The sequence below is a fragment of the Zeugodacus cucurbitae genome, chromosome 2 (genome assembly GCF_028554725.1).
Source record: "Zeugodacus cucurbitae isolate PBARC_wt_2022May chromosome 2, idZeuCucr1.2, whole genome shotgun sequence".
Classification (NCBI taxonomy): Eukaryota; Metazoa; Arthropoda; class Insecta; order Diptera; family Tephritidae; genus Zeugodacus; species Zeugodacus cucurbitae.
The window spans coordinates 43,641,265-43,655,256 of NC_071667.1; the positions used below are offsets into that span (position 1 = coordinate 43,641,265).

At 38.0% G+C, this 13,992-nt stretch overlaps 1 protein-coding gene across 4 annotated transcripts in view; it reads right to left on the reverse strand.

The window, feature by feature from the left end:
* Positions 1–231: 231 nt before the first annotated feature.
* LOC105218613 (cell adhesion molecule Dscam2) overlaps positions 232–13,992 on the reverse strand; it is a 122,959-nt gene continuing 109,198 nt past the window's right edge. Inside the window, exons 24-34 of one of the 4 annotated variants that reach the window (XM_054233163.1) lie at positions 13,280–13,435; positions 11,588–11,767; positions 10,486–10,860; positions 10,054–10,179; positions 5,629–5,944; positions 4,167–4,330; positions 3,743–4,006; positions 3,339–3,617; positions 3,014–3,275; positions 2,147–2,386; positions 232–1,482 (exon numbers count right to left, since the gene is read on the reverse strand). In XM_054233163.1, the coding sequence (XP_054089138.1) occupies positions 1,431–1,482; positions 2,147–2,386; positions 3,014–3,275; positions 3,339–3,617; positions 3,743–4,006; positions 4,167–4,330; positions 5,629–5,944; positions 10,054–10,179; positions 10,486–10,860; positions 11,588–11,767; positions 13,280–13,435 (2,414 nt within the window). In that variant the 3' untranslated portion in view covers positions 232–1,430. Of the gene's footprint in view, positions 1,483–2,146; positions 2,387–3,004; positions 3,618–3,742; positions 4,007–4,166; positions 4,331–5,628; positions 5,945–10,053; positions 10,180–10,485; positions 10,861–11,587; positions 11,768–13,279; positions 13,436–13,992 lie in introns of those variants that run through there. The other 3 variants (XM_054233161.1, XM_054233167.1, XM_054233165.1) reach the window with 3 other exon arrangements.

The window sequence follows — 13,992 nt, forward strand, 5'->3', positions numbered from 1 at the left end:
GCGAAGGGGTCTGGAGGTGAATGAGAACAAGACGAAATATCTCCTGTCATCAAACAAACAGTCGGCGCATTCGCGTCTTGGCTCCCACGTCACTGTTGAGAGTCATAACTTCGAAGTCGTAGAAAATTTCGTATACCTGGGAACCAGCATCAACAACACCAACAATGTCAGCATCGAAATCCAGCGCAGAATCACTCTTGTTAACAGGTGCTACTTTGGTCTGAGTATGCAATTGAAAAGTAAAGTCTTCTCTCGACGAACCAAAATCAAACTTTACAAGTCGCTTATTATCCCCGTCCTGTTTTATTGTGCAGAAGCTTGGACGATGTCAACATCAGATGAGACGACACTAGAAGTTTTCGGGAAGATAATTTTGCGCAAGATTTATGGTCCTCAGAACATTGGCAACGGCGAATACCGCAGATGATGGAACGATGAGCTGTACGAGTTATACGACGACATTGACATAGTTCAGCGAATAAAAAGACAGCGGCTATGCTGGCTGGGTCATGTTGTTCGAATGGACGAAAGTGCTCCAGTTCTGAAAGTGTTCGATGCAGTACCCGCCGGAGGAAGCCGAGGAAGGGGAAGGCCTCCACTCCGTTGGAGGGACTAACTGGAGAGCGACCTACTTAGGAATGGCGCGCTATCATCGATTCGGCTATAACCGGCTAAACGGTTTCAACGCCAATCACATACATACATTCCCGCTCGATGTGGACCAGTCTCACGCCATTTTTTATTTTATACTGAATCTGGAGATCTGCTCTGGTCAGCTAAAAAACATCTGCAAACTGACAAAGCTCAATAAAATCGTTTGCATGATGTTTAGAAGCGAATAAGATATTTGAAATGAGATGAAATTTCATTCCTACAGACGACAGAGTATAATGCGAATTTCAGCGAAAATTGTGTAAAACAAAAAGAACTTCCTTTTGAACGAACTCCTTCCTGTCTAAGTAAATTTTAGACTTTTGACTGACAGATTAGAAATATAATTTATAAAAGGTGTGATGGGTATACAAAAGTCATCCATATTAAAGAGGGCTCTCGTGCTGTCCTGCATGGTATATGCTCATCTGCGGTACATTTCCATACTTAAATACTTACATATGTATCTGTTTATGTAAATAGCATTATGCGAGCGCATACATATATGGTAAATAAAATCAATTCACATTTATGTAGTTACAATTGATACTTAGCATGCAGCCTTTATTTGTATCCGAATGTGTAAATGCATTTGTTGCTTTTGAGGGTTGCTCGTTTTCTGTTTTGTTGTAGTAAATTTGCTTTAATTCTCTATATCTCAGCGTTTGTTTAAGTAAAATGCAATAGTTAATTTGTTTAGGCGCTCACTAGCTCGGCAGTGTACTTATACAAATGAGTCTGCATATGTGTGTGTGTATGAGAGTAACTTCCAAAAAATATTAAACATGTATGGTATATTCCTGGCGCTCCTGCTCCTTTTTCTCATGGTATCTGTTGGACAAAATAAGAATGGAGAAGATTATTTGAGATAGGAATACATGCAAATTTTATGTATGCAGCTTGAGAAAGAGTAATGGACCTCTGATTGAGTACTAATGTGTGAGACAATCTAGAAGTCTAATATTGCTTTGTCTCTATGCGCGCCTGAATAGGTTAGACTACGAGTGTGAATACGTGTTAAAACCCCCACACTAAAATGATATCTACTGACATAATTCAAATAGCTTTTTCCACACTTTTACGGGAATTCTCTTACTGTTGGAGAATTATAATAGAGAAAGTTAAATTACGATTGAATTAACTGGTTTTCCAATCCATCTAGAAGTTGACTGACAGAATGGGGCTTTGTCAAGAATTTGTTTTCAAATTCAAATTTCGGCAGTGAATAACACGAAAGCTTTGGGGGTTACCTTTGGCAGCTGCAAACAAAGAAAGGAAATTTTGCTGTCTACATATGTATAAGGTAATAGGCCGGCTGGTTGTCAACTACCGCTCAGATATGATAGCTTGGCTGCAGCATAGCGCACCTTGTTAAGGTTATATACTCCAGAGAGGAGTAACTAAATAAATTTGTTTAGCTATCGTGCACACCCTACCAATAGACATAGGTTCAAAGACGCATCACGATATCTGATGCTATGTAATTCATTCCTACCTTGCTAGCAGTGAAGTCAATTCCTCTCGATCCATCTTGGCCAATTGTCCGTCGGTGTTTTCCATAACACGTTGCACTTCCAAGTCCAGTGCACGCTGCTCGCGATCGCATTCAGCTTCGCTAAATTCGCGCGAATCAGTAAAACCCGACGGTGGACGAAAACCCAGGTCGCCCGCGGCCACAGCGGCTATGGTGGCCGCCAAGGAGGTACCCATATCCAAGTTAACCTCACTGTCTACACTGTGGAAAGCGGTGGAAAGAGACGAAATATGCAAACAAAAATTTTATTATCAACTAGTGCAGTATTATAGAAATTGGAATACACAAAAATATTTTTTATTTAAATAGTATTAGAGCAGCAAGTATGTTACAAAACATTATTCAAAAAGCGACTTGGTTTTTCAAATATTTTGCATTATTAACTTATTTGGGTTCATTCGAAAAACTTAGCTCATCTACATATGTATATTTTGTGTAAAAGAGATAAAATGTTGTCAGTTCACCCTCATTTTTGGAATTTGTCAAAACAATTTCAGCGAAAAATTAAAAACATTTTTCAAATAATTACTTTTGAAATAAATAATTCAAGAAAATATTGAGGTTAGTAATTATACAAAGTTTGTTAATGTACTTGTATATAGTGTATTCCTTGCATATAACGATTTTGGAATTTTATTAGTCAAACTATTTAATTTATTTGTATTATAAAAGTTATTGAGTAAAATTTTGAATTTCTTCCTCAAAACGTAATACCTTAATATAATCGAAATTTAGGAGAATGCGGCGTATTAAATTACCCTGTCTAATTAGCAATCAATTCAAATCAATTTTCTTTGGTGGAGTTTGGGGTTTAGGTACCTGAACTACCTGTTGTTACTTCCAGGGCATACTCTCCGCTCCAGCGTTTGATGTTCTTTTGCCTGTTGTTGTTGCTGCTGTAATTGTAGTTGTTGTTGTTGTTTCCTACTACGATGCCCACGTTTGTCGCTCTCTCCAGTCCCACCTCCGCCTCCTGCAATTCCTGCGCCACCCGCCATCTCGCCCAATTGCCGCCGTCCACTTATACGTCGTTCCACCGGCGAGCCCTGCTCATTGTTGGATTCCGTGCTCGAGTCTGGTCGAAACATATCTGTAAAAGTGTATAAATAGCGAGCGACAGGCTTACTAGCATGCGCGCCACGCCCATACGCACCTACAGCTACGCGCCCATCGCTGCTGCGCGTCGACTTACAAGGAACTCTATAGGTTGGCATATTGGAGAACTCCGTACTGGGACTAATGCTCGTATCTGACTCCGATTCACAGTGTGCGCCAGCCATTCCACCGCCAGATCCGCCTACAACTCCACTACCGCTACCACCGCCCCCACCACTGCTGCTGCTGGTGCTCTTGCTACCTCGACCGCTCTTCTTGGAATGTCCCAATTGAGACCCAGCCACCATGGTCATCGATTTGCTGAGAGTAGATTCATCTGAATAGAAAAGTTGCACAAAGTGGATAATACACAAGAGGGAGCAATTGTGAATACATAGTTTTCATTGGCAAATAGGTAAACAAATACACATCTTTAAATGGATATAAAACACTGTAACCTACCATCCGTATTGAAGTAGCGCTGTTTGTGCCAACTGGACTTCGACTTGACATGCCCGAATCCGGAGCTGGCCGGTAAGAGCGGATAAGCCGTGGCATTGAGATTATCGCCCTCTGGATGTCCGAAGGTCTTAAATTGCATGGTGTAATCCATTGGAGAGGCGGAAACACCACCGCGAGGAGGCGTTTTCGAAGAGGACCCTGCACCAGCGCCCGTACGTCCACCATTCACGCTGAACGTAGCATAAGGTGAGATCTCATACATTTCTACATTGAAACACCCACAAAAAGGAAGAACATTCAGCAAATGAAGAAATTATTTAATTACTACCATTCGCTTACTACTCGGAAAAGATATGCTTTGTTGCTGTTCATCATACACATTAACCGCCAAATCAACTTTCCGGAATCTCGCTACTTCACTCACCTGATTCATTTCCTTTATCTACCGTTTTCACCGGAGAAGCGCTGTACACCTGCTGATTGCGTCGATTGTCGTGGTCTTCTTTGTAATCACCGGGCAGCGTACGAGACTCGTAGCCCTCGGCCATCGGCCCACACAGAGTGCGACGATGCTTAATTGTTAAAGCGCTATGACGAAGCAGAATGGCAAAAGCAGCGTGTGAAACGGAAAACATAGTTGGAGAGCAGTAAGGAATAAAAGAATCAGGTACGTAAAGCGAAAGAAAAGAAATGTGCAGAACAATGTCGAGTATGTGTCTCGAGTGCAATAAAGTGCAAATGAAAAACGTGATTCCGCCGTTGTGCCAATTAAATTGTTTTGCTCACTGTGTGTCAGCTTAGAAAAACTTTTCGTCTATTAACACGCAATCTTCGTTGATTACAAATGTGTCTGATAGCGGAAGTAAGCATAACATTGACTTCTTATGTCCCTTTTTCCTTTTACGCAAAAGGTTAAATGAAGATGGACAGTTATTATTGATATTTTATAAATTTAGTTAATACTTCAAATATCACAAATATGATGAACTTCACCTAATTTGACTATAAAACGCAATATAAAAGGCTTCTTATAGAAGAACCTAACGAAAAATTAAAATTAGTTATAATCTTTAACTTTTAATTAAATTAAATCAATGATAGAGAAAGCGCTCAAAAAGCGATTTGAAATGCTATAATTGCCATATAAAACTTCGTACTGGGCTGTTCGACATTTCATTTAAAACTTATGATCCAAACAAGGTTAGGTTGTCGGAATAACAGCTCTTGACCGGATTAAATCCGGGTCAATTCCGGTAAAGTAGAACCGGTTGTGGTCTGTTCTGCGTCTACAGGCTTCCCCGTTTAATGCGTCACATTCAATTGACGTCTACTAACTCATCTAAATTTTGTACCATTAAGATCCAGAGTACAGAAAGGCTAATCTGTCTGGTATCTATTTATTTTCAACTAAAACTTCTTCAAATTCTGGCATGTATTATTATAGTACTTGTGGATTAACTCACACTTATGTAAATGCTTCTAGCTAGAAAGCAAATAAAGACATTCAGTGTGCCTTTACTGACGTCAATGATTCACCATGAATGTCACTGAAGTACTCGCAATATCCTTTTTAAAACGTCTACTAATTGATAATGACAGCGGTTGGTTTTTTGTCGCACTTTGTTTCACATAATTTTCAAATGTCCCACGCCCACTGCAAAATGTAAAATCATGTAAATTATCGCTGAAAGTTGAACAAAAGCTCGCGCTAAACCGCGATGTGCCTCCAATCCAGCAGTGAACCGCTGTCGGCGGCAATACTACATTCGCAATGTGAACTTGTAGCCACACCCTTCATCCTGCCATGCACGTCGCATCTTCACATTTATTGCACTGTTCCGTTACATAAATTTTTTGTTTTTTTACTTTTAATTTCTGGTACTTACATGGTAATGATGGCCACAGTGATGATGACGATGACGATTAATGTTGAAAACCAATCACCGTTGGTGGGATTTGTTGCATTTATCAGATTGTTCATCAAATCATTTTCCGATGGGAAAACCTGCGGCGGTGGTATTGTCACTCCATCCAAGTTCGTGGTGGCGAAATGATAGTGTTCAGTGGTTTTGCCAGCATCATTTGTGGCCGAAACGCGCAGTTGATACCACTTGGCTGGCAGGAAATCGCAAAATATTAAATTTTCACGATTCTCTTCGGCATTCGAGATGTCGGATGTGACGACCGTCCAACGGATGTCCCCTGTGTACAAATTTTAAATGGAAATGCTGATTGCTTGCGGCGCAACACAAAGCGCTAGGGTTGACGCTAAGGTTGCACAGTGCATATAATACATACATACATGCCTACAAATGCATCGGTGCCGCGTTGCATAGAATTGAGGATAATGCAGTGCGCCAAAAGCACCGCAGAATGTAAATACATACCAATGTACTTGCAAATAAGTACGTATGTATGCATATATGGAAAGTGCTAACTGTGTAAGTATTAGTATTAGTAGTAATGCAGTGCAATTTCTAAATACATTTGCTGCCAAAGGTCTAAATGCAATGCTCTCGCATTAACATATTCTAACTGCAACATACATGCAGTGAATCAGCAAACTAGTAAGGACTCCTACTAGTTAAAATCCAGAGCTTAGAGAATGAAGTCGAGTTAATCAGGAAAACATAAGGTTTATAGCCATCATACGTCAATTTATTACTGTATACTCCATTTGATGTTTACATATTATCTTTATTTTCGGTCTGGACCGTTAGACTTAAATTGGAAAACCTACGACAATTTGCGATATACGAAAACATTTACTGACTCATAGTTTAATATATTTAATCCACGAAGAAGTGATTTTGCTTTAGTATTGTAATTGTACCCTTTTGAACTAGTATGAAATTGGTATATTTTGGACTGAAATGGGAACTTGGGAATATCTTGTCGATATCAAGAGGCTGAAAACAAAATGACGGTCATGAAGTGGTTAATAACTAGCAAAATTGAATGCAGGCACTGCAACTATTCCACCATATCGACAACTTAATAATGAGGCTGATTGACTTACATGGGTGAAACATGACTGCCATTTATTGACTGACATCAATTTTGCTAATATCTAATATTGCAATTTATGAGTTTCGCATTTGCTCCTATGACTAATATCAATATGTCAATATGTAATGAAAAACCAAAATCTAATTAGAACATTAAAAGCCAACATTTGCAACGGCCTGTACGGAGGCAAAATTAAATATATCTATCATATCTATTAAATCTATCATAGGGTGAACCAAAAGCATTTACTCATAGTAATGATTCATGATTAAAACTATATAAATCAGTTAAAACATTTTTGCTATATTATTGAATTACGGAAGTCTTTTTCCGGGAAAAAGAAAGTGCACATCCATAATAAGAGCTGCTTCATTCACTGATATTAAACATTATGTCACAAATATCGATATGAAAGTTAATAATTACGACATAGCCTAAGATATTGGTAATGAGTTATAGTCATATTTCGCAGATTACAACTTTTTGTTTCGTAACCTTTGTCAATTTAAATTAGATTTTCTTCATTTCCCATGAAATTTATTGAAATAATGGGCATATTCATAAAAAGAACGGTAGTATAAACTTTGTTTAAAGTGGTTTAAAGTGATCAGGGTGACCAGTAGAGTTGAATTCCGGATGTCCCTTTGTACAAACTTGACACAAATTGAACATCTTTGAACAAATTGAGATATCTTAATGAAATAATCAGGTGTTCCTGGGCACCATAAAAAAGTAAAGGATTTTCTCGAATTGGACATTGAAACGTTTGAAAGACATGCTTGTGTGTGAGATATTTTAACAATATTAAGTTAGCGTATATAGTGGGATATAATGTAGATTTGTGGACAAAATTTTTGAAATCGGTCCAGGAATTTTTGCATTTACTATATATAAGGATTTTCGTTATTATAGATAATGTCAACTATTGGATTCATATATTGTGTGATATCTTTATAACATAAAATAAATATATTGCGAGAGCATAAAATTAGTCGTTACAACTGAACTTAGCCCTTTTGGGGGTGATAGTGGAGTAGTTTAATGCTTTCTTGTCCTAATGCTTGCACTTCGGTTATTACAAAAGTTATAACCCATAGAAAGAATATGGAGCAACGTGATTTTATATAGAGCTGCATTATATGCTTGTGTCATAGTACGTCGCAATTCCAATAATATCACTTAGTTTGTACGAATCTATGTCAAGGAAAATAATTTTCAAAACCTACATACTATTGTATATAAGTATAAGGTTTCTTCACGAAGTTGAGTTTTACTTAAATTTGTATTTTTAATGTATCCAAAATTACAATTTTTTTTTTAATTATTTGTTAGTTGCTTTTTATAATCGCTTTAAGGCATTAATTGGAATCTGCGAAACATGCAATGAAGTATCCGTTTTATTAATGCTCATTTAAAAATTCGCTTTCATGCACATTGAATATGCGGACGACAAGTACACACGCACAGTAGGTGAATGAATGTAAGCTGCGTAAGTTCAGATTTATCTACACGCCTGCAATGTTGCAATTAAAACCTGTCGCATTGCCTACACATACACATAGATATGCATCAATAGGTTTACAAATTGATACACACCTGTTTATGGCAAATCGAATTTTGTATGGAGAGTGTGCGATTTTAAATAGAAAATAGCTGTTCAATAAACTCTAAAACCGCAACCGCAACTGCGATGTCCGAAATGCCCCGTAGCGGTTCGGTCATTCAACGCACCCAACGCATCGCACGCAGTTGTTGCAATGTGGCATATATGTATAGCTTTATTTTGTATGAAAATATGTATGCTATTGTTAGTGTTTATTTTTGTTGTACTCAGTTAGCGTCGAATATCAGAAGCTGGTGACAAAAATATTCAATTACAAAATTTTGCGCACAAAGCAGTTCACGTGTAAACCGCAATCGTGTGGCGAACTCTGCAATCAATGCGAACTCATTCATATACAAAGGCATACAGAAATAAATATAAATGCGTTGATGCATATATGGTAGTTGCAATAAGTACCCAGCAAACAAACCGCATTACATCGTCCTTCATGTAGCACTCGCATGATTCGATTATCAGAGAACATTCGTGAATTTGAGTAGCTAACTGTCAACACAGCGTAATTGTATGGATCTGTGCAATCGGTGGGCACGATGAAGTAATAAAACATGTCTATTAGAGGATAATGAGTAACCTTTCACACGAGGAAATCCTTGGCAATGATTTTGCGTTGACAATGCCTGTGATATTCATCTTTACTAGCCAAATCTTTCTAGCGAGATTGACATTTGCAATGCTTACTTTACTACATAGGCAGGAAGGCTGTTTTTCGTATGTTTTTGGACGTGCCTGCTCTTCCCCACTGGAAATCTCGACAAAAAGCCTAAAAAAATATTTTCTCGGAGCTGTTTGAGTATATCATATCGCTGATGAAGCACTTATTTATCTCAGCGAACATGTTCAAAAATAAAAGCCTCGAATTTGTAAACAAAAATGGGAACATTAATGGATGCTCAGAGAATAACAGCTTGTAGCAGTAAAGGGGACGTTTTTCCTTTGAAAATGTTCAAAAAATAACTGTATTTTCTTTTTTTTTTGAAAAAAAAAAAAAGTATTCATTAGTCTACATTAATGTTGTCGACTTTAAACTATACCCTATTCGATATTATGCACTCATGCTTGTGAAACAATGGCCATTTAATAATCTCTTCAATAGGGAAAAGACATACCAAGCCATGTCTGGCGAATATGGAATATGGAGGGTGGAGAATCGTTAAAGTATTGTTTTTGTACATATATCAACATAATAAAAAATATAAAAATCAAATACCAAAAATAGTAGTTGAACACTCCAAATCAGTGAAATTTTAAATTTTACAATTCTCGTTATATTTTGAACGCACTATGTAATTTAAATAAGCACAAAACTTTTTCTTGGAATTGTTATTTTTTGAACAGTTAAGCCTCAAATGAAAATAGATGCATCAGCTATTTGCCAACGTGATTTAGAAACTTGAGAGCTGCGATTAGACGCCGTAAAACTTTTTATGAGTCCGCTACTAGGAAATAATCGAAGGTCTTACTTCGTACTGGAAACGAAATATAGAAAACTGACGTACATAGTATAGTGTTCTCAAGTCAAGCGTAGATTTTCTGATATTTCTTCAATCCCTTATACGATTTTAAGTCTTGACAGTGAATTCACAATTTCCAGTTTCTGCTACATTCTATATTTTATGTATGTATGTATATATATGTCTTACATAACAACAACTAGACATAATTTTAGTAAATTACTTACCCAGCGGTCGGTGCTCAATGGAGAAGTGATATATGGGACAGCCACCATTGTTCCATGTTGATAGCTTCAAATTCACACAGGACGCGTTAGTAGCGATCAATTCATTACCGTTCGGTGCCTGTGAGGCTGCATGCAATAAAACATTTAATAAATGTAGTGTGAGTGTAATCGTTATAAATATCATATGAAAATATTCTTGAAATCTACATTTACTCTATAGCACTTCAACCCAATTCTGCTGGTGTTTCAAAACGTTAAGAGTTAAGAGGTCATATAAAATTTTAAAATCTTCCATATACATATGTACATACATAACTATACCTATGTACATACAAATGCCAAGCCAAGTAAATTTGCGGTCATATTTTCCAGTATCTGGGAACCTCCTCACCCTCATGCGATCATAAACACAATCTCTTTGAATGAGCTTACCTTTGCCCTTGGTCCAGACATTAATTTCCTCACTGGACACGCCGTCGCCGACAATGTTATGCGCCGACATCTTGATGATATACTGATTGCCGCACTTCAAGCCCGTTATCGTATAAGCGTTGTTCTCCGGCATCAGCTCGGTCTGCGCCCATGTTTCGCCTGTGATGCGATACGAAATGGTGTAGCCCTGCAATGGGGCACCACCGTCGTCCGGCGGATCCCAGCTGACACGTATGCTATCAGCTGACGCATATTGCACAATGATTTGTGGGGCGGCGGGTGGTCGCATGGCAATCACTTGATATTGAATCTCATCGCTTCCGAACAGATTATTCGCCGTACAAGTGTAATTTCCGGACAGGCTGCCCTCCACGCCTGCTTTCCAGTGTCGATGCCGGTTGCCATCGGCCATTCCATACATGCAGTGAACATGTGTGTGTATGTGATTGTCAAAATGACCAATATGAGACGTCATTTGTTTGTTGGTGCGTTGCGGTTGTGGCATGCAACGAAAAATAAATTAAAATAGAAAAGGTTGCAAATATGTGCAGCTGCATGGAAAATTGCAATTTTTATTTTACAGATAATTGGAATTCGACCCGGCATTGCGCAGTTGAGTGAGTGTCCGTGTCTGCTTGACTAACCAAAAATATGCATAAGAGTGTCGCTTGGCCGCCGAAGTGGCCAGGCAGCGTAAACAGGCGGAAGTAAGCGCATTGTCCGAATAATAAATTAATTTGAGGAGCGCTCGATGGATATCGGATTTTAAGCTATCCAACTGAGTGGCTATCGCATTTGCATATTTTAGAACATCTATACTTAGAAGCGATAAGTTGTAAAAAATTCGAGCAGGTCCATTAAATAGACATAAATACGCGGCCCTTGTATATTGCATCGTTGTACAAGTACTCAAACAATTTTGGATAAAGTGTAGATAACTATTGTGTGTGGTATTGGTAAGTATCGGCAAAAACTAATTTTAGGTGGCGGTGCAAAGGAATAATTTTTTCCTTACATATGCTTTCGTTTTGATTTTCGTTCAATTAATGTTCAATTTGTCTCTCTGGTTTTAATTAAATTCAATTATTATGATCATACTTACGGTGTATTTTTAAATTCCCTTCGTTAGTCACCTCATAGAAAGGGCTGAATGTGACAGGTCGGTCTCTGGTCAACCATCTCGCACGCGGAGTTGGATTCCCCACAGCTAAACACTCCAAAATTAGGGCGGTTCCAACGGCTTTCCGTACTAGTTGACCAAAAGAAGCAATCCGAGCAGGAGCTGAAGGATAAAAGAATGCTTTGAAATCCCGATTGGCATAATTTAGCTTCGCTTGTTTATAATCATAAAGCTTGTCACCACGTAAAATATTTATTTTATTATAATATACATAAACAAACTCATTGCGCTCATACTCGTACTAAAGACTCTTAATTTATTTTAACAGCCATGTTGAATAGTAATTTGATCAAAGGAAAATGAAAACGCGGACTTATGAAAATGTTTTTTCATTGGTGACGAGTCCTTTAATTAAACAGACCACTACAAATGAGTTCATGGAAATATCTAGAGTTTTATTAGGAGTTGTGCTGCTGTCAAGTGCTCGTGCCAGATTCAATGTCAATGAAACTTATAACCGACATCATTTGTTGTAAGTTGGGTTCTGGATTTATGATAAACCAAGTATCTCAATCTTAATCATGGATCAACTTCTTCCTATTCCTCTAATTTCACCCATGCGGATAACATGACCTAGCCAATACACCTGCTGTCTTTATATTCGCTGAACTATGTCAATGTCATCGTATATTGGCAATGTTCAACTGACCATAACTCTTCCATCGTCTCATCGGATGCTGACATCGTCCATTCTTCTGCACCATACATCAGGACGGAAATAATGAGCGACTTGTAGAGTTTCGTTTTGGTTCGTCGAGAGATTACTTTTCTTTTCAATTGCCTACTCAGTCCAGAGTAGCACCTTTTGACAATAGTGATCCTGCGTTGGATTTCGAAGTTGACATTTTTATTGGTTTAGTGGATATTGGATGGTTTCAAGGTATACGAAATTATCTACGAGTTCAAAGTTATGACTAGCAATATATACGTGAGAACTAAATCACGAATGCGCCGACTGTTTGTTTGATGGCAAGCGATATTTCTACCAGATCCATTCTCTTGCTTCCTTATCTAGCCTGGAGATAACAGAACTAACGGTGTTATTGTGGTTATGGCCAATGATATCAATATCATCAGCGTTTAAAATCATCAAAGAGGTGATGTGTGTCGATCCTCTTTTAACGTCTTTTTCCAAGGTTTGCCGCTTGGTGAATATCTGCGCCTCGCTTCCCTCTTCAACTGAAATCCTACTACATAGCCGTTCTTCCGCGTTTGTGATGTATGAAACATGTGTAAATACCATCGGAATGTAATTATGTGTTGGGTAGGTGCGAAAATTTAAAGCCATCTTGATTTCGCATACTTGGCATTTAATTTAACTAAATAGAAACAAATATCACAACCCTGCAGGACAAAAAAATAGCTCATTCATTGGTAAATTTTAAATAAATTGTCGATAATCACGACTTCCTCTGAAAGCAAATATTTTTGTTTCTCAATGAACAGAGTGATCATATTTTAAACCTACTGTCAATTTAAATTTAAATATTCTGTCCGATCGATTATTGTTGTTGTTATTATGGGTGCTTACTTACGGAGCCATCAATCAGACGCTTGGTGGTCGTATGGACCACACAACCTGCCACACACACACATGCACTTTGACTCACTTACCACGCGTATTTGTGGCTTGCGCAACCACAGATGTCGGTTCTCCCTCTCCAACGGATGTTGAGGCCGAAACCCAGAATTCGTACATTTGGTTTTCTGCAAGGCCGCGCGCTTCATACGTCACCGGATAACCATTTTCATCGACGCGCACCATATGAGCTGTTCAATGGTGACCAGGGGTGACGAAAGTGGCCAAAGATCCAGTAGCAGTAGTAGCGGTAGAGTAAGGTAAAGAGTAAGAAGAATATGTAGGTATTTTCAATGAGTTTATAGTAAATAAGAAAAAAGTCATTATTCAATTATGTCGTGATATTAAATCGTATAATTAATGACTATAATTTATATAATTAGTTCAATAGAAGAATGCTAATAGAGTTTGTAAATTATTGATCAGCTTGTTGATATAACGGTCACTCTGACATGGAAGTAGAAACTCGATTAACCGGACTTATTATTGTCGATAGGCATTCGGATAATCGAATGTATGAAGAAAAACAAATAGATATCAACGAAAATCAATGTTTAATAAGAAATGATAAGACACGAAGTCACAATTCCACTCGAGCTGATCAGTGTACCAAACTCATTCAAGTTTATTTTCATAGTGACCAATGAACAAATGAGTAAAATCAAATTGTTACTATCCACTCATTTGAGTCATAAATTGACGGCACATATAAGTTTAGAAATACATTGGAAATGAGTCTTAGTCATTT